This window comes from Vidua macroura, chromosome 12 (genome assembly GCF_024509145.1).
Source record: "Vidua macroura isolate BioBank_ID:100142 chromosome 12, ASM2450914v1, whole genome shotgun sequence".
In the NCBI taxonomy this organism is placed as follows: Eukaryota; Metazoa; Chordata; class Aves; order Passeriformes; family Viduidae; genus Vidua; species Vidua macroura.
In genome coordinates, this window is record NC_071582.1 from 1274610 (window position 1) to 1300836 (window position 26227).

The 26227-nt window shown below is 44.5% G+C and overlaps 2 protein-coding genes across 9 annotated transcripts in view; one reads left to right on the forward strand and one right to left on the reverse strand.

Moving 5' to 3' along the window:
• Positions 1–13460, forward strand: part of TMEM266 (transmembrane protein 266) — an 84919-nt gene extending 71459 nt beyond the window's left edge. For all 8 annotated transcript variants that reach the window (XM_053988207.1, XM_053988206.1, XM_053988208.1 and 5 more), the window contains 2 exons: positions 4714–4764; positions 12436–13460. In XM_053988207.1, coding sequence (XP_053844182.1) covers positions 4714–4764; positions 12436–12998 — 614 coding nt within the window. In that variant the 3' untranslated portion in view covers positions 12999–13460. The remainder of the gene's footprint in view (positions 1–4713; positions 4765–12435) is intronic.
• Positions 13461–13620: 160 nt separating this feature from the next.
• The window catches only part of ETFA (electron transfer flavoprotein subunit alpha), a 29631-nt gene continuing 17024 nt past the window's right edge, over positions 13621–26227 (reverse strand). Inside the window, exons 10-12 of the mRNA XM_053988221.1 lie at positions 17950–18015; positions 14563–14643; positions 13621–13718 (exon numbers count right to left, since the gene is read on the reverse strand). Coding sequence (XP_053844196.1) covers positions 13680–13718; positions 14563–14643; positions 17950–18015 — 186 coding nt within the window. The 3' untranslated portion in view covers positions 13621–13679. The remainder of the gene's footprint in view (positions 13719–14562; positions 14644–17949; positions 18016–26227) is intronic.

Consider the following 26227-nt stretch of genomic DNA (forward strand, 5'->3'; position numbering starts at 1 on the left):
GCCCCTGCACACAGAGCTGTGCTGCATCCCAGCCGTGCTCCAGTCAGCTCACAGTGCTTTGCTGCATCATCTGCTCAAGTGAGGCCCAAAGCCCCTCATTTGTTGTCAGGATTCTGGGTTTCGGTCCCAGCAGCATCTGCTGATAATGGAGCCTCTTGCATATCCCAGATTTCCTTCTGCACGATGACTTGGACCACAGATTGATTTCTTACATAGAACCAGGCTGAAGCTCTGTTTTCTCTGCAAGCTGACTTTACAGTTGCTCTCAAGATGGAATATCCATGTGCCCAGGCATCCATCCAGCCTCTGCAGGGACTGGATATGTGTGTGAATTGAACAGTGGTGTGAGTACTGCAGCTTGCAGTAATGTAGCAATCTGTCTTCAAACCAAAGGCAGGGGAAGTCTCCTGGAAAGTGCCAGCTGGCTGCTCTTGGTTCCTGTTGAAACAGATGAAAGATCTGCTTCTTTAGAAACCTCCTAGTAAAGCCTGTTTTCTGGAAGGAAGTAGGGGTAAGACATCACTCTGAGGACTCACTTCCTCAGTGGGAGGCTGCACAGCAGAAAAAAGAACCTTCCAGTTCAGAAAATTCAGCTTGGAGAGACAGAAGGCAGTACAACTAATGGCAATAAAAATATGAAATAAAATACTCTAATCATGAAATATTTCAAAATAAAACCCCCTTTTTAAGGCCTTTTCTTGTATGCAGGGGAGTTGCAGATCACTCATGAAGGCATTGATGAAACAATTAAAGATCACTGTTGAGGCATTATAGAACTGAAAGAGATCTGCTTGGGTGGAATGTCATTTATATGTTTCACCAAATTTATTAGGTTTTTATGGGGCCAAGAGAGAGATTGCAATGTTGTCTCTTGGGTCAGATGAGATTATATGGCACTGTACTCTAAGTAGTTTATTACTCCCTGAACCATTGCAGTGTGTGTTTGGAGTCCTGCAGGAAAAGAACAAGCAGATAACTTGGAAGCCTTCATCAGACAAAATCCAGTGGTTGTCAGACAGATCCTGACTGAGAACCACACGTTTTTTCAATAACTGGGATTTGGGCAGCAGGCAGAGTTGGATCTGCACTGCAGTGAGCAGCATTGCAGGGGGGTTGGTTACAGTGCAGGGGAGGCTGGGTTTATGTGAGATAGGGCAGGGTCTGAGCAGCCTTCCCAGTCAGACATTCCCCTCGGTGGGGTGGGAGTTCTGATTGTGTTGGAGGCAGCCCCTCTGTCCCTTTGTGGTCTCTGCTGCCTCACCCCTTGGAGCTGTCAGCCCACACTGCTTGAGCAAACTGTGCTATAGACTACAGAGAGCAGCCTGTTCTACTCCTTCCTTCCCCTGCTCAGCAGAGCTCTCAGCTGAATCCCTCCACAGGCTCTCACCGCCTCCATGCTGCCCCTCTGCAGGGAAGATTGTACATTCATCTATTGTTCACCACAGACTTTCACAGGGGGAGGACCTGCCACACTCTTCCTTCTCAGCTCACACCTTTTGGAACTTCAGCATTAATTTCCCGTCATCCACATCTCCTTGGGGCTGTTTATTAATGGTGGATTTGGCACAGAGGGACATGGCTTAGTGGCAGTGTTAGGTTTACTGGTAGACTCAGTCTTAAAGACCATTTCCAAGAGAAGAGTTTCTGTGATTCCTGCTGGTACATGTAGCAAGAGGATCCCAGTCACCATCCATCGTCATTTTTCTAAGATTGCCATTTTCATAGGAATTAGGAGGGAAATGCTTTTCCTTTCTACTTACTGCCTTTTTTTTTTTTAGTTCAAATACCGTTTGGGCATCTTTATAGCTAAAGAGGCAAAGTCTGTCTGGAAAAGGAAGTGCAGGTAACATTTCTGTGTATTGGAGGAGATGGATTGATTTCCAGGAAAAGAAAAAAATTAAATCTGGATCCTGAAAATTTCAAGGAGATAGAAATAAAATTTAAAAAATTTAAAAAGGTTTAAGAAAATCCCATGAAAATTGTGAAGAATTAAGTATTTCTTTAGACAACTCCCTTTCTGCAGCTGAAACTGGACAGCAAAAGACACTGTGTAGGATGTAAATAATACGAGTGCTCAGCCCCTTGTGTAAAAGCTGGTCTTCCCTGCTCTCTCCCACAAACTCCCTGTGTGCTACCAGCTGATCCTGATCCCATGGGACCCCCACTCCGAGCAGGGACTTCATCTGGGAATCCCCACAATCACTTGAGCAGTGTTCTGTGGTGCTGTGCACAACTGTGGTTCTGTGGGTACATTTTATATGCACAGATGGGTGCTTTCAGTTGGGTATTTGTTGCATTATTTTGAACTCCTTTTTTCAGCAATGTAGAATATAATGGGAGGCAACTGGAATTGTTTATAACCTTCAATGCCCAAAGCAGCTGAGACTCCCATATGATTCAGATGAGTTTGTTAATTGTCAGTTTGCTTTAAAGTAATGATTCAGAAACTTAATCTGTTGTTGAAATATTTATTCTGCTGCTGTTACTCCATTACTCTTTATTGTTTTTTATTAATAAGAAACTACTTAATGTTGAATATATGTATTTTATATTTACATACACATGCACTGTGGATATATTTATACATATATTTTTAATTTATAGCTAAATAGATCAGCAGTGATGAGCAATGACATTAATAAAGGCATCACAGAATACCATTAAAATAGGCAGGTGGGAGTTCCCCCAGTCTTGGCAGTGGTCACACACAGGGCCAGGCCAGGCCAGAATTCTCCTCCCAGCTCAGAGGGAGCAGTGGCAGTGCATTTCTGGAGTTCCTCTCCAGGTGTTTGGCAGTGCCCACTGCTGCCATACAGAGCAGCCTGGTTCTCTGCTAGCTTGGTTTGGACACAGCTGCTGTGTCTGGGAGCAGGGCCCTGGTACATTCTGTCAGCTGGCAGACAGGGGACCAGGGCAATCAGTGTGTGCACTCCTAAGGAAGCCTTGGTTTGAGCACTGTCTTTAAGACACAAAAAGCAGGTGAGTTAACTTCTCCAAGCATTTCCTGTCTTTGATGCAAAGTGTCTTGGCATTTGGACAGACTCTACTGGGAGCACCCAAGGCCCCTGTTGGTGGCTTTTGGCAGGTGGCAGGAGGGGTGACCCTCGTCCAGCCAAAGTGCTGTGCTGTTTTCCTTGTTTGTCTGCTTAGAATGGGACTCCAAGATGCTGAAAGTGCCCTACCAGAAGTACAGCTAGAGAGGCATTCTCTGAACCAGAACCTGTGTCTGTATGGCTGGCAGATTTCGTGGCACTGAGAGTATCAATTATGCATGACTGAAATGAAGTGTATTTTAGTAGCAGATAGCTGAAAAGCCTTGCAATGTACTCCTAATTCAGTGGCATCGCCCTGAGCTACTCTGAGGCCTCTTTTTTAAACTCAGACATTAGCACAAAGCACACCTCTGACTGCAGGCATTTAAAGATCAACAAGGGCTGAAAAAGCTTTTAAGATCCAATGAAACCAGGAAAACAACCACGTTTCCTTTCAGTGTCAGGTTAGATTGCCTTCTTATGAGTGCAGCTATTTCAGGTACAGAGTGCTTGGTGGTTTGGGTCTTGTTGTGTGAGGAAAGTGTTCCCCAGAAAACATCTGTTTCTTTCACCTGCAAACCGCAATGTGCTGTGATGAGGCAGGACTGTAGCCACAGAGACCCAGGGGGACGAAGGAAATCTGGCTCAAAGGGATGAGCACGGCTTTCTGAAACATGGTATCAAAAAGAGCACTTAAAAGGAGAGAGTGCTTTTAGAGCACAGATACACCACAAATTGGGCAGGTCAGGTTGCTTGGAAGCCTGACGTTCTCCGGGCCTGCCAATACTGTTTCTTAGCAGCAGTGTTTGCCTTCGCTCAGAACAAAAGAAGTTTATGGTTTTTTCCACAATGGTAAAATGTTCTGCTTTTCCATAAGATAACAGTAAATGCCCCTGTCATCTGTAGCATCTAAAATCTGTGCATGCAATAGAGCTGCTGCTTTCCCTTTTGTGGTCGTGTCTTCATTTTTACCTTGCTGTTGAAGTTCAGGTGTAGCTCTCATGCATGTACTACAAGGTTAGTACTACACCCTTGATTGGTAAAACTCTTTATAGTAGGTTTTAAGCCAACAAATAGTGTAACGTTAATATTATGCTGTATACTTACATGCATGTGTTATATGCACCAAAATAACTCTTCATTCATTCAAAATAGAAATTACCTTATCTTAGAAAGTAGGGAATTACACATTAAAATCATACATGGTGCCTCCCTTTCTCCTGTGGGGAAGGAGGTGACTTGGGGATGTCAGTGTGCAGCAGCAATGGGTCTGTCTGTGCTGGTGCCCTTGGTTCAGCCTGTCAGGATAAATGCCAGGTTTATCTGTGTGCCCTGGCTGGGAGGGGAGGGCCCTGCTGACCAGGGAAAGGCCAGTGTTGTGTTTGTCTCTACAGAGTGAGGGGAAATGGCCAGCCTCACAGCAGCCTCTGGAAGGATCACAGAGCACCTTTCCTTTGGAGCCCAAAGTGCCTCATTCCTGGACTGTGACAAAGAATAATCCAGTCCCTGTGCTGCCTGCAGCCACAGCGTGGATGGGGTGTAATGCATTCAGGCCTTGTGGCCTAAAAATCCAGAGCAGGTGGCTCTGGGCATACAGGGAGAGGAAAGCTTTCCATGGGGTGGGATTCAGCCATTTAATGAAACAAATGGTCTTCTAAGGGCTGCTTTTCTGTTCTTTCAGAGGATGACATGAATAATTACATCAGTCGATACTACAACGAGCCCAGCAGTGGTGAGTGTTGCTTGAAAACACAAACGTGAGTGGTATTTTTGCATTGTACTGTGTGCTGTAAACCAGGTGAGACTGAGCAGTGGTGTAGATCTGTCCTGGAAATGAAATCCACCACAGAGTCTTCTGGTTTGGTCCGTGGAAGTGTGTGCCAATAGTCATTCTCTGAAAGTTGAAAGGCCCCAAGTTTGCTCTTGCTGATGGCACTCAGGATAGTTTGGAGATCTGGGAGGGGTTAATTCCCTGTAGCTGGGCTGTCCAGCTCACAGAGCAGTTCAAATGCATCTGAGAACGAACAGCAGGGACAAAATAAATGAATAGAAAAGAAGTGGGGAGACAGCTTAGCCCAGCACCACGCTGGGAACCTCTCAGAAAGGTTAAACCGAATGGTGGGAAACCTCAGCGGCTGGGCCTGACCCGAGGGCAGCCTTCAAATGGATGTTCCTGGCAGGCGTCCTGCTGGCACGGGGAGGTGGGGGTGGGTCCTGCCTGTGCTGGGGGCTCTGCACAGCCCAGCTGGGCCAGCACGGGGGGCTCTGCACAGCCCTGCGCTGCTGGGCAGCACGGGGGGCTCTGCACAGCCCAGCCCTGCTGGGCAGCACGGGGGGCTCTGCACAGCCCAGCCCTGCTGGGCAGCACGGGGGGCTCTGCACAGCCCTGCTGGGCAGCACGGGGGGCTCTGCACAGCCCAGCCCTGCTGGGCCAGCACGGGGGGCTCTGCACAGCCCAGCCCTGCTGGGCCAGCACGGGGGGCTCTGCACAGCCCAGCCCTGCTGGGCCAGCACGGGGGGCTCTGCACAGCCCTGCTGGGCCAGCACGGGGGGCTCTGCACAGCCCTGCTGGGCAGCACGGGGGGCTCTGCACAGCCCTGCTGGGCCAGCACGGGGGGCTCTGCCCAGTCCAGCCCTGCTGGGCAGCACGGGGGGCTCTGCACAGCCCAGCCCTGCTGGGCAGCACGGGGGGCTCTGCCCAGTCCAGCCCTGCTGGGCAGCACGGGGGGCTCTGCCCAGTCTAGCCCTGCTGGGCAGCACGGGGGGCTCTGCACAGCCCAGCTGGGCAGCACGGGGGGCTCTGCACAGCCCTGCTGGGCAGCACGGGGGGCTCTGCACAGCCCTGCTGGGCAGCACGGGGGGCTCTGCACAGCCCAGCCCTGCTGGGCCAGCACGGGGGGCTCTGCACAGCCCAGCCCAGCCCAGCCAGGGCTGGCCGTGCTCTGGCTGCCGCCACAGCGGGGTGGGGGAGGCTGAGCAAGGCAGGCTCTGACAGGTGGGGGTGTGCACACCCCCTTTTTGAATAGAACATTTTGTATGTATATTAAAAATGTGTGTGCCTGCATATACATGTCCATAGAATATACACAAGGGTGTGTATGTGTATGAAGGTATGTATGCATTTATGTGTATATATGTTAGCAGAATGTATTACATACTTTATCTCTAGTATGCATACATAGTGAAATATAGGTGTATATATATATATATATATATATATTTATTTATTTATCTCTATAAGGATATGTCTAGTATATATACAAGTGTATGTGTATGTATATAAATCTATCCTGTATTCTATATATCCATATATATAGATATACATATATATACACAAACACAAAGATGTAAGTAACCATATACATGTTTGTACATGTATGTATATGGTGTATCATATATGTCTCTCCAAACATAGACACATTCCCATATGGGTATTATGTAAGTACATTTATACACATATAAAGGTATTTGTGATTGTGTGTCTACATATAGGTATATCTTTATATAAATATAAAGATGTAGGAAAGGGTATGTCTCTGTACATACTGAGATATTTTATTAGAATGCATATATTAAATATATAAAATATATAAAGGAATGTGAGAGGAGAGATGTCAGAATATATGTGTATATATTATAGAATACATGTGTATATATTACAGGAATGAAAATATGTGTATCTGTATAATGTATTATATATCTTTACTCCTGTATATACATCCACACACATGGAAATAGATTCATATGTAACTGAAACTACATAAACGCTAACCAGAGGGGAGTGTGAGTGTCTGGTTGTAAACCCAGCTGGCATTCAGTGGGATCCAGGCAGGCTGGAGAGGGGGGCTCCTGCATCCTCCAGCATTCAGCAGGGCCAAGGGGAAGCTCCTGGCCCCGCGTCCGGGCGCTCCCCAGCACAAGCTCCAGCCGGGGACCAGAGGATCGAGAGCAGCCCTGAGGACAAGGACCTGGAGCTCGCCTGCCCCGCTTAGGTGAGCCCCAGCTGCAGAGCCCCGACAGCATCAGCATCAGCAGGACGTGGAGCTGCTGCAGCGAGTCCAGAGGAGGCCCTGGCACAGCCTGCCCGCAGAGGCTGTGGCTGCCCCAGCCCTGGCACTGCCCGGGGCCAGGCCGGACAGGCTGAGCACCCTGGGGTGGTGGAAGGTGTCCCTGCCGTGGCAGGGGTGGCACTGGGTGAGCTGGAAGGTCCCTCCCAGCGCAGACCGTTCTGTGACTCTGTGAGCACATGGGTATTCTGTTGTGTATGTGCACATGGGGAGATGGATGTGCTTGCTGAAGACAGTTTCTGTGTATGTTCATAGATCCAGATTCATGCATATGAATATGGCTACCATATGTTCCTGTATATTTACGATCTGTGAAGGCATTTGTACATGTTTGCATCTATAGATTTGTATTTTATACGCATTACAAAATATGTGTGTGTGCGTATATAGCTGTAATGTATTATGTTTCCATAGCCACACCCATACATGGAGAGCCATGTACTTAGATATGACTGTGTATAGTCCATCTATACATATATATAGTCTATACCTAGTCTGTATAAAGATACTTTTAAGTATGGCATATATGTGTGTGTATATATATGTCTATCCCATATATATGGGAATAGACATATATTTATAGATGTGTGAGAGAAACTGCATATTCATATTTTATATTTCTTAGGTAATATAAATCAAGGGGGTGTGAATGGCTAAATATATTAATATGTATCATATGTATGGTATATAACACAGATCTATCTTGGTGTATCATGTATATATATATAATACTATAAATTATATCCCTATATATAAATTCCCCACATAGACACAGAGGGGGAAAAAGTGTGTGTCTTTACATTTATTTTAAAACGTAATTACATATATTTTAGAAGTATGTATAAGACTGTCTGCATATACATCTCTTTTTAATCTATTTTATGCATGTTATTATGTGTATATCTTACATATAAAATATATACTTGCTTTTCTATTATTATATGGGTACATGGAATTTTATGTATAGGCTTATCCTATATCTGTGTGTGTATAAATGAGGCTATTCATTCATATATATGCAGACAGATACAAAGACAGGTAAAGATCTGTGTACTACATTAGTATTTTGTATATGTATAAATATATGTAAAAATACATATATAGATACAGGGAGAGGTATATGTGGGTAGGTATGTGAGAGCCTTTTTTAAATACGTATATGGTTGATATATTACAAAGGACTGAGTGTGTATATATAGACATATGTATTATCTAAAGAATGTGTGTACATATGTAGATATATTATGAAGGGGAGACATAGATATATGCATAGAGACATTTCCTCTATAAATATGGGTGTCTCTATGTAAAGCTATGTATTTGGGTATATAGAATCTGTATATATATGTGTGTGAGAGAGAAAACCTATGAATCCATAGACACATGAATTATATAGAGAGCTATTTAAAAAATGTACACTGATGCATATAGAGGTATAAAGTATTGGTTTTATTCCTGTCTATCCCTCTACATACATCCCCAAGCTCTACAGGATTAAATATATAAAGATGAATCTGTATGTAGGTGTAGGGCATGTAAAAAGGGAAAGGTGTGAGGGACCATATACATATATATGTGTGTATGTGTGTGTGTTCACATATAGCAATGATGTATTTCCTATGTGCATCCCTGTATATATACCTTCCACCTGTATCTACAAAGATACTCATGTGTATGTGTGTAAGCATTAGAGATACATACATTATATCCTATATATGGGGCAGATATACACACATATTCCCTCATCTATATGGATATGTGTATATATTAAATTGGGGGTATATCCTGTACGTACCTATGTATTTTATTGTGTGTGTGTAGAGACAGAGAGAAATAGTCACAGGTATATGGTACTGTTTATATGGTACTGTTTATAGCTGTATATCCCCATAACATACATTGAGAGACATTAAAGGGGGAGGTAATGTGAGTAATTTTGTATGTATACTATGTATCATTGGTGTTATGTATAACGTACTATATATGTATGTCCTTATATCTGCAGTCCCTGTGTATGTACACACAAATTTATAGATGTGTGTATATATATGTGCATGTGTGGGGATGTGTGTTCTATTTAAGGAGAGCAAAGGGAGTATTGTGTGTTCCATATATCAAAAGTCCCTATGTCTATATGCTGTATTTTATAGGGGGCTCTTCATCCATATACACATTGCCTGTATGTGTACAGAATGATTGAGTGCAAGAGACTGTGTGTGTGTACGTATATATATATATATATATATATATATATATATTAGTGTGCAGGTTTATACACAGATCCCTTGATATTAACCCCCATTATACAAATAGCAATAAAGATATATCTGAGTTCTCAAGTAAAGGTACAATGTATTTTTAATATTTATTTGTATATACATACATACATCGTATAAATAAATATACACACATAGAGAGGTGGGATCTTTTTTATTTAGTAATAAATAATTACATGTATTTAAGGGGTGGGTTATGTATTAGAGTGTATATGTGTGGGTATATACATGTGTGTGTGTGTGTAAAATATTCTATATGGAGCTCATGTATGCACACATTGCCCTTATCTGTAAGGAGGCATCTAATTATGTGTATAAAAAAGGGAGTGGGGGAGATTGCATTTCTGTAGCAGTGTATCCTATAGAACATGTATGTGCCTGGATATACAGATGTACAGCACTGTTTGTGGCTTTCTCTCTGTACCCCTGAACACCTGTGTCCATCTCTAACAAGGGGGGTGTGTATATACACGTCTCACTGGCCATGGATAACATCTATTGCATGGAACATGGTTGTGTCTCTGGGTGTGCAAGTGTAGCTGCAGTGTCTATCCTGATACATACATTGTCCGTGTACCTACACAGGGTGACAAGTCTGTGCATTTCCACACAAAGGTCAGGCTGTGCAGGTCCAAGTGACAACTGTATGGAATTAAAGAGGGGAGTACACAGTGCAGCTATAAAATGGCTGCATATTTTTAGGTATAATGTATTGTTATGGGGGGACAATACAGTACAGTGTGTGTGCATGTACATGTAATCTACTGTATTGACACACACCCACTCCCCATATCTATATGGAGAAATCTATGCACGTATAGGTTATATGGATTTAAACTGGGGCAGGTCCATATATGTAGGGACATATTGAATTACACACAGATGTATAGCCCTGTGTATACATCCCCATAATAAACTTCGCTGTCTATAAAAAGGTGTTTGTATATAATTTAAAACATGTATAAAGGTTGGGGGTGTCATGTATAGTTATAGTGTTATACATGTATTATATGTATATCTCCTATTACTTGATACATGTGTTAGATATATAGCCCTGTATGTACATTCCAGATTTATATATAAACACCATAAGACATAAAGATTCATACACAAAGGTAAGCATACATGTGTGTAATTGTACACATTCTGTTTAAAGAGTAACAATTACCTTTTCAAAGGGGAGAACAACAACTGTCCTATAGGTAGTGCATATATATTTTTATCTATCTGTGCATACATAAACACAGGTATGTAGAAAATGTACAAATGTATGCATAGGTCTAATGTGTTACACATGGGGCTGTGCATATATACATGCACAGATACAGCTCTTCCCCATATCTGTATGCTTAAATCTGTAAATAAAGATTAGGTATGTATAAAATTAGGTGGGTGAGACTGTAGCTACACCTATGTATTACATATGTGTGTCTGCACATGTGTAGAGAGATTTATGTGGTATTGTATATTGATATGTATCTAGAGATCCCCATAATATACTTGGAATGCTGTAAAAAGGTACATGTAAATATGTGTGTGTGTATATATATATATATTTACATAGATATATACATTAAAAGACTAATAGGGGAGGGGGTGTTCATATATAGGTAAAATACATTCTGTATATCCTTATAACTATGTTCCCCAGCCATACATACAGAGAAATCTATTTATTTATATTTAAAGGTACATATACTTGTGTGTGAAAGCACAGGTGTGTTCTATCTATAGATAATAATTCTATATATTTAAAGGAAGGCATTTATCATTAGTCTATATATGATATGTATGTGTACTGTATCATATATGACTCTCCATATAGTCTAAAAGCATGTATATAAATAAATATATATATATAAATAAAATATGTCCATGAAGTACTGGAATGGTCTGCCCAGGAAGGTGGTGGAGTCACCATCCCTGGATGTGTTTTAACAAAGCCTGGGTGTGGCACTCACTGCCATGGTTTAGCTGAGGTGTTAACACGGGGTTGGACTGGATCTTGAAGGTCTCTTGCACCCCAGCAACTGTGTGATAAATAGCTGTGTAAATACAGAGCTGGGGTCATGTATAGGTACCATCTCTTACATAGACATCTAGCCAATAAATACAACTACAGAGAAGCATGTACACATTTGTGTAGAAAGGTAGAGGGGTTGTGTATATTTTATTTAATGGTAGATAACTGTGTCTTTCAAGGACGCACTGTATCTTGTGTGTGTGTGTAACAGAAGGTCTATGTACAATGTATTCTGTATGGGGCTCATACAGACATAATTCCTCATCTCTGTAGATAAAGATCATGTGTATATAAAATGGGCTGGGGAGGTGAGAGACTGCATCTCTACACCTGTGTATTGTATGTAATAAATGTGTGTGTGCTCGTGTATGTATATGCAGGTATGTGGCATTAGGTATGGCTCTGTACCCCTGCCCGTACAGCCCCAGTGTATAGACAGGACATACATAAAAGGCACGTGTGCATAATTTAAACAGGGACTCAAGAGAATGGGGGCTGTTAATGTGTAGGTATAAATGTGTGTGTATCTGTATATGCATATCCCTGTGGGTAGGCATGTACACACCCACATACAGAAAAACAAGTACAATTTGGGGGGGGGGGGGGGGTTGCATGCTGTTGTATCAGTAGGTAATTTCAGGTATTTAAGGGATGGACTATAGGTACCTATCGCCTGTCCATGCACACATGGAGGCAGAACAGATTGTAGATGCAGTTCCTTGTGAACACATACACACTCGCTATATGACTAAACCTCTAGGTGCTGGTGTATATACACACACAAATACAGGCATACAGTGTATGTTATACTATGTATCCCTATAAAAAAACAGAGAGCTGGGGATAGAGAAAAGGACTGTGTTACTCAATATATGTGCATAATATATATGGATTAAAGGGGTCTGTGTGTCTCGGCTGGCTTTGTGTTCATCACTGTAGGTACAAAGCATTACACATGACCTCGCTCTAGCTCTCTGTACCCCTCTCAGCCCCTCCCCACAAAGGCTCTCAGCCGCCTCTGTGCTCTGTCCCTGCAGACAGCGGAGTCCCCGAGGCCGCCATCTGTGTGGTGACCACGGCCGCCATCGACGTGCACCGGCCCAACATCTCCTCGGAGCTGTTCACGGTGGACGTGCCGCTGCGCCTGGGCAGCACCGGGACCTCGGCCAGCCTCACGTCGGGCAGTGCCTCGCGCTCCACCGTCAGCTCGGGCACGCGAGGCTGCAGCGAGAGCAGCCAGACCCTGGGCTCGTCCCCGGACTGCAGCACGGCCTGCGAGGAGCCGGGCGCGGGGCCCCGGCCGCGCTCGGCCCACGCCGCCGTGCAGGAGCTGCTCTCGTCCCTGTCGGAAGAGGCCTGCCTGGCGCAGAAGGGGCTGGATCCCGTCAACCTGAAGCTGCCCAGCCCGGCCGGCTCGGTGGGGGCCAGCCCCGAGCTGGGCCACCGGCTCAGCGTCTACAACCACAGGAACCAGGAGAGTCTTGACGTCTTCCAGCTCAAGCCGCTCCTCGACTGCCCCCAGGGTGCCCCAATGATTGAGGAGAAGTATGGGGTGCTGGGGCCCCCAGAGCCACGGCTGGGCAGGGTTCCTGAGGCATAGGGCCCGCCTGGGGGAACGGGGACTCCTGTGGGGACACGCTCACCGCGCTGGCCCACGAAGCTGCCGCAGGCCAGGTGGCAGTGCTGAAGACAACCTGCGGCATCTCCTGCAATGGCCGCCAGCCTAGGGCAGGGCCAGCATCGCCTCTGCTCCCGCGTGTCTGTGGCACATGACCTAACTACCCTGCCACCAGCTCTGGGCCAGTTGGGACCTACAGTGGGCACAGTGGACCTTCCAGCAGTCTTAGGGCAGTATGGACCCACAGGGCCTGGAGGGACAGACTGTGCTGGGAACACCACGGAACTTCCACCAGTCCAGGGCCAGCACAAGCCCCATAGTGCTGGGGGCAGGATGGAGCTGCTGGACAGCTTGGGCCCAGCCTGGCTCCCCAGCCGGACACTGCCCAGGGGCTCGGCGTGACTGGGAGGGGTGTGGAGATGGGAATAAACACTGACAAACACATCCTGCCTCCTGCCTTGTATCCCTCTTGCCTTCTTCTCTTACCTGCTTTCTGTCTCTTGCTTTCTTCCACTCCACACTCCATGTGCCATGCAACTGACCACCAAAAAAACCCCAAAGCAAAAAGCAACCATCCCAACACCGCAGTGACCGACCCCACCTCTTTCCAGTAAAATCCTTTATTTGCCCTTACTCCACAGTGCCGGGTCCCGTCACCAGCACTCACTTCTTCTTCAGGAGCTTCGTCATCTCTGGCACCGCCTGCAAACACCAGTGCCAGGGTAGTGCACGTTCTCCTCTGACCCCCACAGACTCACCCTGTGCAGTTCCCAGCCCTGCAATTACACTGCCCACCCTCCCACCCAGCACAGCACTCCAGGGGCTGTGGGTCACCCCAGCTCACAGCACTCCCCACTTCTCTCCTGCTGAATAAAGCCTCTTAATTATTTAAGAGAGCTACATTTCCATTAGGTGGAAATAATGCATTCGTACAAAATTTATTAAGGAAATTGTCTACATGGTGTTTCTTCAGAATGTGACTTTCTCTCCAGCTCACAAAGAAGCCCATGCTCACCACGGAGCCAACGGGCATTATTTCAGGAATGGCATTAAAAGCTGGCAGAGTTTCTGCCCATGCCTGCACGGAGCCACCACACTCCTGCCACTCACACGGGTGGCCACACACAGGCAGTGACACACAGACACTGGGACAGGGCTGGCTCACAGCTCCAGAGGGAACTGCGAGCTCCTCCTGGGCATCAGTCAGCAATGCAGCAAGCCCAGGCAGAAATAATCATGCCTCCTGCCAACTCTGTACTTCCAAACTTTATGAAGCTTAAAAACACACACAAGCACCTATGTGTGGTTATTTCCAAAATGGTTCAACCTCAGGAAACCAGAAATGAGGCAGGCTGGCTGTGACACTCCCTCAACACAACCTACTTGCAGGGATTTGATCTTAAGCATGCAAATCATGACATCAGAAAGCAGATTTTTAAACAACCCAAACACCCTCACACAGACATCGTTAACACTCATTAGGTTATATTATGTAAGCTCCTGTCAGTTCTCCCGAAGTTACCCTGCACATCAAGTTTAGCCTTACCTGAAATAAGTCTGCTACCAGTCCATAGTCTGCCACTTGGAAAATTGGAGCTTCTGGATCCTTGTTAATAGCAACAATGGTCTGCAAGGAAAGTTAAAGCACCTTATGAATCTAGATATTGGTCATCCTCTGGGGCTGGATTACAGGGCCAGGTCTTAGCCAGGAAATGGGCTATATTATCTCCAAGCCCCCAGAAGCAGAACATTTATCTGGGCATTTAATATTTTTCCATCTCAAAAACAAGTACCTCCTTCCCTCCACAATCCCCCTGAAAAAAAAAAAAGCACCCCAAACCCTCCCTTCCCTGCTCATCATACACATTTCTGCTATCCTTCCCTGTTGAAAAGCCTAGGAAAAAATTATTACAAAGGATTATCTGCACATTCTAAGCTGCACCATTGCAGAACTAACCTGGAGGCAGCAGTTACAACAACCACAGCAAAGCCCTGCCCAAAAGCCTCGGTACTTACAGGGGGACAGCATTTAGTTTGTCACACAGTAGAAAACAGAACAACAAATCCCAACACAATGATCTAGAAAAACGTCTTGGTTTAAACCCTGCCCTACATTGAATCATCCTTAGCTGCCTGTGACAGCTTCCAGCAAGATAAGCGTGGGTGGGTGTCCTCATCAAAATCTGCAACAGGATGGGGAGCACTCCATAGAGGAAGGGAAGAGAATCCTGAAGCAAGCCCAGCAGCTCACAGAAGGGGCCTGGAGCACAGCAGTGGGGCAGTGCCAGTGGGAACAGTGGTTGGGGCAGCTGTAACCCAACAGGCAGCTGAGGCACGCACTGCCACACCCAGGGAACCACACTCCCTGTGGCTGTTTTACTCCCTCCACTGAAATTGGAGTTTTACTCCTTCCACTGAAAGTCCAACAAAATTAATGGCTTGGTAGGCAGGGGCCTAGTGTCAGTAACTCAAAGAGAAACGTCTATAAATCCTGTGGTTTTAGGCCCCCCAAAATGTTATTTCTTGGCCATTTGTCCCCTGAGAGTCCCTGTAAAGGACCCCACCACACATGCAAGTGCTGCAGCAGTGCTGCCCTTGAAATGCTCTCCCCAGAGCTTTACTCTTTTACAGAGTTTCACTGCAGTTACCCCTCTTTGCAAATGCAAGCCCCCCCGACAAGCTGCAGTGCAGGAAGCAAATCCAGGCTGTGATCCCTGAGGGTACTGGCCCAGTAAAAACTTTCTGACCCTTCTGAGGCCCTGCCATTCCTTGCAGAACCATCCACAGGGGCTGATGCTGAGACCCAGCCAAGGCCAGCAGTCAGTGACATCACCGGGGCTGCCAGCTCTGTCCTTAGCACAAAAATAAGTTTAAAATTGCTTGCAAAACTGTCTGAAGCCTTGGTTTGGCAGCCTAGTCCTTCTTCCCCTGCCTCCTTTAGCTGAAGTAACTTCAGTAAGATTTGGCTCCCTGCCTCACTGCTAACTCAGGTGAGCAGCAAAAGCACCACCTTGCTCATAACTGAGCTTTGTGAGTTAAACCTCTGAGTAAGAAAAGACAGGGGAACTCTCAAGAGGGAATTAGAAATAAGGAAAGAAAGCAACAACAATTCTTCAGGTCTCCTCAAAAGCTGCATTTTCTACCTTGCTGTAGAAGAACAAATAAATTATACATTTCACTTGGTAGAAAGCATCTGACTGTTTTGGAAAACATATCTTGAAGTGTGCAAGTTCACAGTGCCAGATAATTCAGAGTGCTGAGGGAGGACAGGGGACACTCCAGAGAGCTCCCATGGCTGCAGAATTCTTTGTTTGGGAAAACTGGATCTTCTCCATAACTACCCCACCTAAGTGCTTTAGCTAAAAGAAAGGCAGAACACATTCCAAATACCAATAACTAAATCTGAATTTTACAACAGACACATTAGCTTACACTAAAAAAAACTGAGATATAGGAGAAATGGAAGGGTTAAATAAGAATCAACAAATTTTAGCTGGCCTTATTTCTTATAGCAGAATACCTCAAAATATGCCTTTGGAAAAGCCATAAAAGCAGAGGTTTTGCTGTTACAGTGCAGGATAATATCACTGTTCAGTGTTTTTGTAACAAAGGAAATTCTGGATCTTCAAGTCAGAGGTTCCTAGTGCTGCTGGCAGCCTTAACTGAGATAAGGTAGCAGATAAACACAAAGAGGGTCACATCAAGTCTTCTGCAGCTTCCAATATCCAGCCTCAGTCAGTGGCTGCTGCTCATCCCACCTGCCCATCTCCTCACTCAGCCAAGGGCACAGCTGGAGACTGAACTGCTCCAAAGAAAGGCACCTGTGGCCCAGCAGTGCCCGAGGAGCCCAGTGCTGTGCCTGGACTCTCCCTCTGCTGCGTGTGCAAGCAGGAATGTGGCAGAAACTGTGGCAATGCTGTTCACCAAAGCCCTTGGGAATACACTGCCACAATTCCCACTTCTCAAGAGACACCTTCACTCCTGCCCATCACACACCCTTAACAGCTTGAATTTTGGTTGTTTTTTCTCTGCTGCAGCATCTAATGCTAACAACACTCAAGTCCCTGCTTTTAGAAAGCCTATCATCCCCCCCCCCCCCCCAAAATGTTTTATAATACATGAGAAAAAAAATTGTAAGAAAGCAGAGATCATCCTACTGCACAGGCTGGTTTGTGAGGACAATTACCAGTCACAAACTCACTGGTCTATCACTGGTTAAACACAAGAAACTACCTGCAAAGTTTTGCAACCCTTTTTCTCAGCTTTGTAAACTGTTCAAAGCTGTGGCTTGGGTAAGTTCATTCCTTGAAAATAGAAAAAAAAATAAATACATAGCCTTTTAAAAAAAATACTGCAGGAGGCAGGACCTCCAGTTGTTGATGTCTGCCATTTGATAGTATCAATCAGCAGGTAACTGCTCCTCTTTTCAAATGCTGCACTGTGGGCCAAACTGGCAATTCCCATTTTGGATTATTTGCTTTGGCAACTAATGAGTTAAACCTTTTAAAGTTTTACTGCCATTTTATTGCAGGTTTCCATTTGAATGGCTAAATGCAGGAATGTCAGAGACATCTTTTACTTTATGGAATAGTAAGTTCATAATTCAAATTGTGCATTGTTATGCATGAATTAATATGTCATAGTCTGGAATAAAGGCAAATGGAACTATTGTATAGAATTCAGGCATATGTGCCTTGGGTTGGGTTTTTTTAAGCAAAGTCAATTAGCTGCTTCCACTGATGACTCTGGGTTGTGATGCAAAGGTTTTTCTACTGCGCGAGATCTTTTGCCACAGTATTTGGTTTTTTTTTGTCAAAGAGTGTTTTAAAGCAGCAGGAAATATGAAAACCATCTAAAGCACTGATGCAAAAGCAAGGGAGTCAGCTCACTCCCTTCCTCAGAAAACTTTTCTAGTACATCCACCTTCACATACCTTGCTGTCTTTCATTCCAGCCAAGTGTTGGATTGCTCCAGATATTCCCACAGCAATGTAAAGTTCCTAGGGAAAAACAAGAGACAGACATTTTTGGTCCCTGCACCACAGTCTCGCTAAGCTCTCACAAACCTTAATCCAAATCAATTACATGCAGCAGTTTTTACATCACACTAGTTTTCAATAGTAAAGGCAGCTGATGGTTGGTTCCCTTCCCCACCTGGGGATGCAATGTGACTGCAAAAGGAGAATCCCAAAGGAGCACCTAGCAAAGACAGATTAGGGGGAAAAAATAAACAAAGTCTGCATCAAAAACATATGACACTGCTCAGCTAAAGGCCAGGGCAATCCATGTTATCCACGACCCTGAAGATTCCCAGTGCAAATATTAAGGAAGATAACCTTCAGAGGGATAATGCAGTTGCCTGGAGAGCAAACCAAGGCTCCTCTTCAAAGCCTCTCAGAGCCTTTACCTAAGACAGAATGCTCAAAGCTGAGATTCGGGTGTCAGGCCTTTGAAAGGTTCCCTAGAGAGCAGGATAAAGCTCTGAGGTACCCCAGTGGGCTGGTGCCCTGCACACCTGCAGTTTGTGTTTCTCACCCCAGCCCTCCGTGTCCACATGGCCCGAAGCCTCCCTTCCCCACTCACTGCCACTCCCACACAGGTGAGTACAGAAGGTACCCCAGCTACAGCAACAGCTCTGCACTTTGGGGCTTCCAGTTTCCTATCTCCAAAGAGTCTTACAGTCAAAAGAGATGAAAATTTATAGGTAAATAGATCTGTGTCAGCTGTTTTAGTCACAGCTGAAACTATTATTTCTCCTTGGCCTGAAAGCCATCCATTCTATAATCTACCCAAAAAAAAGGGTATTTCAGGGCCCTGACAGTTTTGCCAGTCAGAGCTGTACTCTTTAGCTAACTGATATTACAGAAGAAAACTAAAGAAAGTACTTTTCATCAACTCATTCAATAACAGAAAGTTAACACATAAATTTAGTTAGGGGCTCATCTATCAAAAGCAGTCAAAAGGTGATACTTCACACATGCTTAGAAAAGACACACCTCAAATACTAACATAAATTCTCCTTTAAAAATACCAAGGGTATTCCATATCTAAGAAAATACACATCTAATTTAACTCAATAAATACTGGAGGGGCACAGGGAGGGTAAGAGGGTCAAAACCAATCTTACCACTGTGCAGCTGAAACTGCATTACAGTTAAGTGGCTTTTAGCATGGCAGAGCCAAGCCCAGCTGGGGCACGTGCACAGACCTGCACAGGAGAGTGGCAAACAAAGGTGTTCAAACACAGACCCACAGAGGCTTCTGCCACACAGGCCTCAGAGTCATTACATCAATTAAAGAAAAAAATGCTTTCTGATGTTTCTCCAACTACAGACTCTGCTCATTATGGTTTTTTAAATAGGAATAGATAAATGAAATGTATGAATTTTTTCTGTGTTTTTATACAAAAAAACTCTCTAGTGTAAAAACTGAAGGGGAGGGGAAATAAAGCAGAAATGAAGCATTTCCTATCAAAAAGGCTTCCTTTGAAATTGAAACACGGAATCTGGTCCATGTACTTCCACAAAAGCACACAGCTGGTGCACACACTCAGAAACTCCTTGGCCTCAGCAGGCTTTTACCAAGTGGATTACTATAGGAGGTCAATCCATTTTAACCACAGCTGCAATGTAACCTAATATGTCCACATTAGAACTCGTAAGAATGCAATATTTTAATTATACCAAATAAAAGAACAGATGTTACAGGAGAAATTATTCTAACATCATGCTGTCTTTAATACAAGCTCTTTTTAAAGACACATTATCGTAATTTGATTTTTTTTAGAGCAATTCATTAAGTGCCAGTCATCCAGACTACCAGATACTCTTATCAGTCTGCTTAACATTGTGAAGTTCATTCTTTGGAAAGAATCCAGCTAACCAGGAGCCAGATGCCTATGAATATATTCTATTAAAATATCTAGGAAAGACAAGGATGTTTCATTAAAAGGACATTTGTTAATCACCAGGCTTGTCTAAAAGCACTTATGCATCTAGGCCATGGCCTTCAAGGTTATGTGCTTTTGGCTCCCTGGTTCAGACAAGTGTTCCTGTCAGTCAGCTCTAACCCTGACAGGAGATCACCTCAGCAATGTTTTCATAGAGAGAGCACACAGGGCAGCAGGGTTCTTATCAACACTTCTGTGCTGTCAAAGGGACAGGACAGTTTAAATCCTAGTTTTAATCTACTCTGCAGTTCAGTAGGAGGGACCCAAAGGTCCCACAACGTCTAAATGATGAAGCTTCAGGATTGTTCACTGCTGTCCTGAAGAGAATTCAACTGGTCATCCAGAGACGACATAAAGCATTGAGAAATGTAAATCCTTATTTCTTTTCAGAGTAATAACCTTGTTTGGATGCTTTCCCTGAAATCACTAATTTCTCTCAGGCCTTTTGCCGAGCCCTGTCACTGCTGCGTTAGAGTTCAAAGTCCCAGGTCAGGACTGTAGCCCCGAGCCCCATGAAGCAGAAAGGAGCTGGGTAGCCCAGGACAGAGCCCCTTCCAGAGCCCACAGTCCCCTCCAGGACAGAGTCCCTTCCAGAGCCCCCAGTCCCTCCCAGGGCAGATCCCTTCCAGAGCCCCCAGTCCCTCCCAGGGCAGATCCCTCCCAGAGCCCCCAGTCCCTCCCAGGGCAGATCCCTCCCAGAGCCCCCAGTCCCTCCCAGGGCAGATCCCTCCCAGAGCCCCCAGTCCCTCCCAGGGCAGATCCCTCCCAGAGCCCCCAGTCCCTCCCAGGGCAGATCCCTTCCAGAGCCCACAGTCCCTCCCAGGGCAGATCCCTTCCAGAGCCCACAGTCCCTCCCAGGGCAGATCCCTCCCAGAGCCCACAGTCCCTCCCAGGGCAGTCCCTTCCAGGGCTGGGCCATGGCAGCACGGGGCCGCACGCTCTGCGCGGAGCTCCGGGTCCTTCAGAGCTCCTCTGGGCAGGCCACCCACACCAAGGCACAGAGCAGCTGAACCCGAGTCTGCCTCGCACCTCTCAGGGGCCAGATGTGGCTTTACACCAACTTCAAGTTCCAGCTTTTTGGGACCATGGAAGCTGCTCTAATTACTGCTGCCAGGCAGCTGATCCACAGCCCCAGTTACAGGCACTTACAGCAAAGTCCAGGACGTGGAGTAGCATTTCTCAACTCCCTAGAGCTGGGCACAGGCAGATTTCCACTGAAGGGCTGCTGCCAGCACTGTGCCACACGAGAACAGGCAACAAAACAGCACACACATATTCCAGAGCAAAGGGTTCACAGCACTGTGAACAAATGAAGTGCCAAAAGCAACTGAAGTCAAGGAAGTAAAAGTTTTGGTGGTATATGGACATAACATCAGCTTAGAAGATTGTTTTGGCTCTTGGTAACTTCATTTCACACAGGAAATACTGTACAAACATCACAGCCATGCCACAAATATTTTTATGAAGTTGCTGGCAGACATCAGCACAGGGAAAGGACGCCAGAGAAGAGAGCTGGTGGCAAGGAAGAGCAGGATGGAGGGAACACGTGGCACAGGACATTGAACTCACCAAAGAGCCAAGACCCTGCAAAGCAGAGCACAAGGAGGCACCATGAGGAAGGACCAACACTCCAGATGTGCTGCTGCTGGAAGGGCTCAGTACCTCGATGGTGGGCAGATGTGAAGGGGGTCACCACCTCCTACGAGGTGTCTCACAAGGGCCACAGCAGCAAGCCAAGGTGTCTCTGCCAGCAAACTGGCACAGAGGCCAAGGGGGCTTTCCTTTGTCCTGCCACACGTCCTGCACAACTCCAGTGGCAGGCAGGACCCTAACAGAGATCTCCAAGTTTATAAGCACAGGTTTGCATCACAACCACCCTAAAAAAACCCCACAACTCCAACTCCCAAATTTATCCTATTCAAAGTCAAGATTCCAAATCAAAAATCCACTTTCTCAGTTGCTAGTTAAAGTGTTCATCTAGACTTATATTTTTCCAACAGAAATGACCAGGGTATGTATTAGAGTCATTACATGCTAATCATTAAAATGAAAAAAAAAATCCTCCTTGGCCATTCCCTAAACTCTATTTCTGCCTCAGACATACCCAACTTATATACTGGCAGACTTCACATGCACGAATCTGCACATCTGGCCCCAGAATCCATACAGCCAGTTACATGCTGTCTGGATAAATGCACAGGAGTGCTGCATGTGGATGATTGCAATTACCAAAATACCAACGCAGTTATTTTCCTGTGCATACAGACTCTTGCAATTATTTATAGAATAATTTGTGGCATATGATATTACTTCATTTATACTTATATTTAAATATGCCTAAGGCTGCCTTGGGGCAGTTAAGGGACATTTGCTTAAGAGAGCTACAAGAACAGTTTTTATTTCAATTCCAGAGCCTTTGAATGGTGCTGAGACAGACCACAGGGCAGCTACAGGTGCCCTACAAGCTGAGGTAGCTACTTTGCAAGCATGTTGTCAGCTGCTATTGATTTTTACTACAATTTTAAATTATGCTGAAAACCTCCAACACACATCAATTTGTCATCCTACCAATGGCATGCTTTTAAACAGGCCAGTTTAATAAACCCCTCTGGCATACACACTATTTTTAAAGGCAGCTCAGATATTTTATTTTCTTTGCAAGAGTGAAAGGACAATGAAATTAGAAAGAAATCTTTGTGATCAAAATTGCTTTGTACAAGAGATTCCTTCCAATTACAAGCTATTAAGGCAATAAAATATCTTCTGGCTTGACAGCAGTTCATGTCTAGTCCACTGTACATCACACACTTCTGCAGTACGTAAAGCTTTGGTGCAGCTGAACCCACTCCATTCAAGAAGCACACATCACTAAACTAGAGCCCAACTGCAGTTTCTTTTTCACTTTAAGAACCTTTGATCAGCCAAGCTGTGTAATTACTCCTAAGCGTGGTTAGGGTGTCTGCTGGAGTGCAGGGCCATACAGCAATTTTTTTTCCCCCCTCTCTCCAGGGAAAAGCACATCAATTGCTTTCAGCTAAATGCACTCACATATGAATATTTTAGTACAATTTAATGTTTCTGCACCAACCCCAAAGGAGCAGAGCATCAATTTGTGAACATAGTTTTCTTGGAGTTAAAAGCTACACTGGATAATGCAGGATGAAAGGGGTTGTCAATCCTTAGCTTTTTAGCAAGTCAGAGAAAGACAGTCTGTGAATTCAGTCCCAGCTGCATACAAACAGCTCTCTAAAGTTTGCCACCATAAAGCTACTTTTCAACAATAGTGAATTATCAGAGGAGATATTCCAAAAACAATTTCCCAAGCACAGTTGGTTTTCCCAATGCTATTCCCATCTGCCACCTACCTAACAGCCCCAACCATTTATGCCATGCAAGGTGCACCTGCTGGTCTGTTAATAACACCCACAAACCTGATGTACAAATAACACATTCCTACAAAGCACCGAGCTGAGCAGAGCAGAAATTGTGTACCATGCTTTTGAAGAGAGGAACTTTGCTATCTCAATATTCCCTTGTACGTGCAACAAATGAGGAAGCAATTAAGATCTTACCATTGATTGCAAAGAGTAGAACATTTTTTTAAGAAAGTACAATCCAGACAAGAAGAGTGACAATTCTCATGATGCCAAGGGAACTAATTAGTTAGTTCTGTTGTTTGTAATTTTAGGTAAGGGCCAGAGAACAAAAAAGAAGAAAAATATTAGAATAAAATATGCCTTGTTTCACTTTCCTTATGCTTCCTCACAAGAGAGTGAAGTGAAACAGCAGATAAGCTAAACAGAACAAGCAAAGGATCCCTAAGAAAGTGATGGGAAGTAACACTCAAGGACAGTTAGCATTCACTTATTACAAAGAAATAGAAAATACAGGAATTATGTAAATGATGTGATACTGTTCCTCTCCCTTCCTGCTACTCCCAAAGCAAGATGACAGCTACTAAGTGCTAAAAAGCCACTCACTGCAGTGAAAGGGATGCCCAGTAAAACACTGGGGGCACAGAGAGGCTCAGAAAGGATCCCCTCCTCTTCTAGAAGAGGGGGAGCAACAAGAATTCCAGCGTTGGTGCCTTTCAAGTGAACCAGCATCTCACTCCTCAGTGTCTCAGCTGAAGCTGCACCTCTTTTCCTCTCATTATTACTGTCAATTCCTGACAGTTCTAAATTGCCTCCCTTTTGAAGCTCCTTCAATCTAGTACAGCTAGAGAGATCCTCCAGCATGAAACTGAAGCAGTGAAGCCAAGCAGTTTCCTCCTGGCCATCATATCAGACCTATACTGAATTCCCCCCCACCTTGCCCACGTGAGGTGTCTCAGTGCATGCTCCTGCCTTCTGTGTCACATTCTGGCACCACCATTTCATCCAGTGTCAATTATTGCTACATCACATATTCCTAACTGGTGCCTTCCTGAGTTTTCCACCTCAGTTTCTTGTCATCTATTAGTGTTTTGTACCCAATGTTGAAAGTAACAACACAGCAGCAAGTGAACACCTTAAAATAAAAAAATAAAATTAAAAAAAGAAAGTAGCTTTGCCAGCTAGGAAATCCTACAGCAGAAATTAAGGGAGTTCTAGAGTTAGACCCTGAAAGAGCACCAATTTTAGAAGAGTGAAGATTTAAACTCTGAAGAGATTAAGTTAGAAGGATACCTTTCAGGCAGCAGCTGATCTTTTACAAGGTCAGAGGATAACAATATACACACATGCTTGCCAAAAAAAAGCACCTCTCAGTGTCACTGAGGTGCTGGCTGTTTTCTGGGGACAAGAAGCTGAGTGTGAGATAATCCCAATACAAGCCCATCTTCCTTCAAAACCTGAGGGTTTTCTAATTAATATAATTCATTAGAATAGGCTGCAAGGGAAAGCCTAGGAAACCATGGGAAGAGTTGGGGCATTCAAAGACAGCTGCCTGGTGGCACTGCAGTGTAGGACTTCCCCCCTGGATCATGGATGCTGCTCCAGAAGAAGTGTCCAGGTGCCACCCAGTCCCCAGCAGCCCAGGGAATGCACTTTGCACAGCCCAGCTGGCTCAGTGGCACTGATGGACCCCCCTCAGGGACCACCAGTCCCCCACTCCTTCCACCAGCCTGAACTGCACAGGCCACAGCAACCGCAGAAGCCAGAAAAGGTTTACAGCAGTTGCTTTCCTTTTCTTACCAGTCACAGTTTATTTTTTAGCTGAATATCAGACAAACTGCACAAGTTCCTGAGAAAGATTCCATATTGCTTTGCATGTTAGAAATGTTGCTAATTATGTCTTGGGTAAGGAAAGCTAATACTGAACTAATACATGAAGCATTCCTGTTCCATTCAAAAAGTTTTAAATAACTGAAAAAAAACCACTTTTAACTTTCTTTCTTCTCCACACCTGTTTTGTTCTTGTTTCTTTCTTTGTGAACATGAGAGAAAGAACTGGGAAGATATTTACTGTGGAAAGCAACACCCCTGATTATTTGAAATCTCTTATCTAAAAATAGCAGTTATTCTAGGGTAATGGTGGTCGGCTTGATTTCTCTAGGGAATTTAGTATTTTCTAACTGGATATACTTAACTAATACTTAGTAGTAGGCACTCATAGGAAGGATATTTTTATCCAAAACCAGCTAATTTTAACATTCTTGCAAGGGCTTTTTCCTTAAACAGAAACTACATACAGTACTTAACCTGAGAATCAAATTTCATTTTTCTGCAGAACACCTGTATATAAGAAATAGTGGGGGAAAACTGGCTTCTAATTGTAAAAAATATGCTAAAATGGTTGTCACTGATTAAAGAGACTGAATATACTAAATTGTCTTTTTTTAATTAGGAAGAAAACATTTTCTATTTTAATATATCCACTTGTGTCCAAAAATTTCCTTCCATCTCATCAAATAATACAAATCAGCCCTCTCTTTCTTAAGACAGAGAAGGAGCTCTGAGAAGGAGTTCAAATAGGAGCTGCAATCACCTGAAAGTAAGAGGTTAAAAAAAGGGTACTAACAGAAACAGAAATAATACACTGAATATTTTAACAAGTGGACTAAAACCATCCAAAAGAAAAATTGCCAAAGATCCTGTTAAAACCCAACAATATGCATAAACACCAACATGAACAAAACCTTGAAGTTTAACAGTCCAGGGCTACTTTGGAAGAGCAGGTGTGCTGCGTAGAACCAGGGCTCAGACAGACCCAAGCTGAAAGCTGTGCTCTTTAATTAACTGCATTCTTCCATCACTGCAGTGAAATGAACTCCAGTTGTTCCT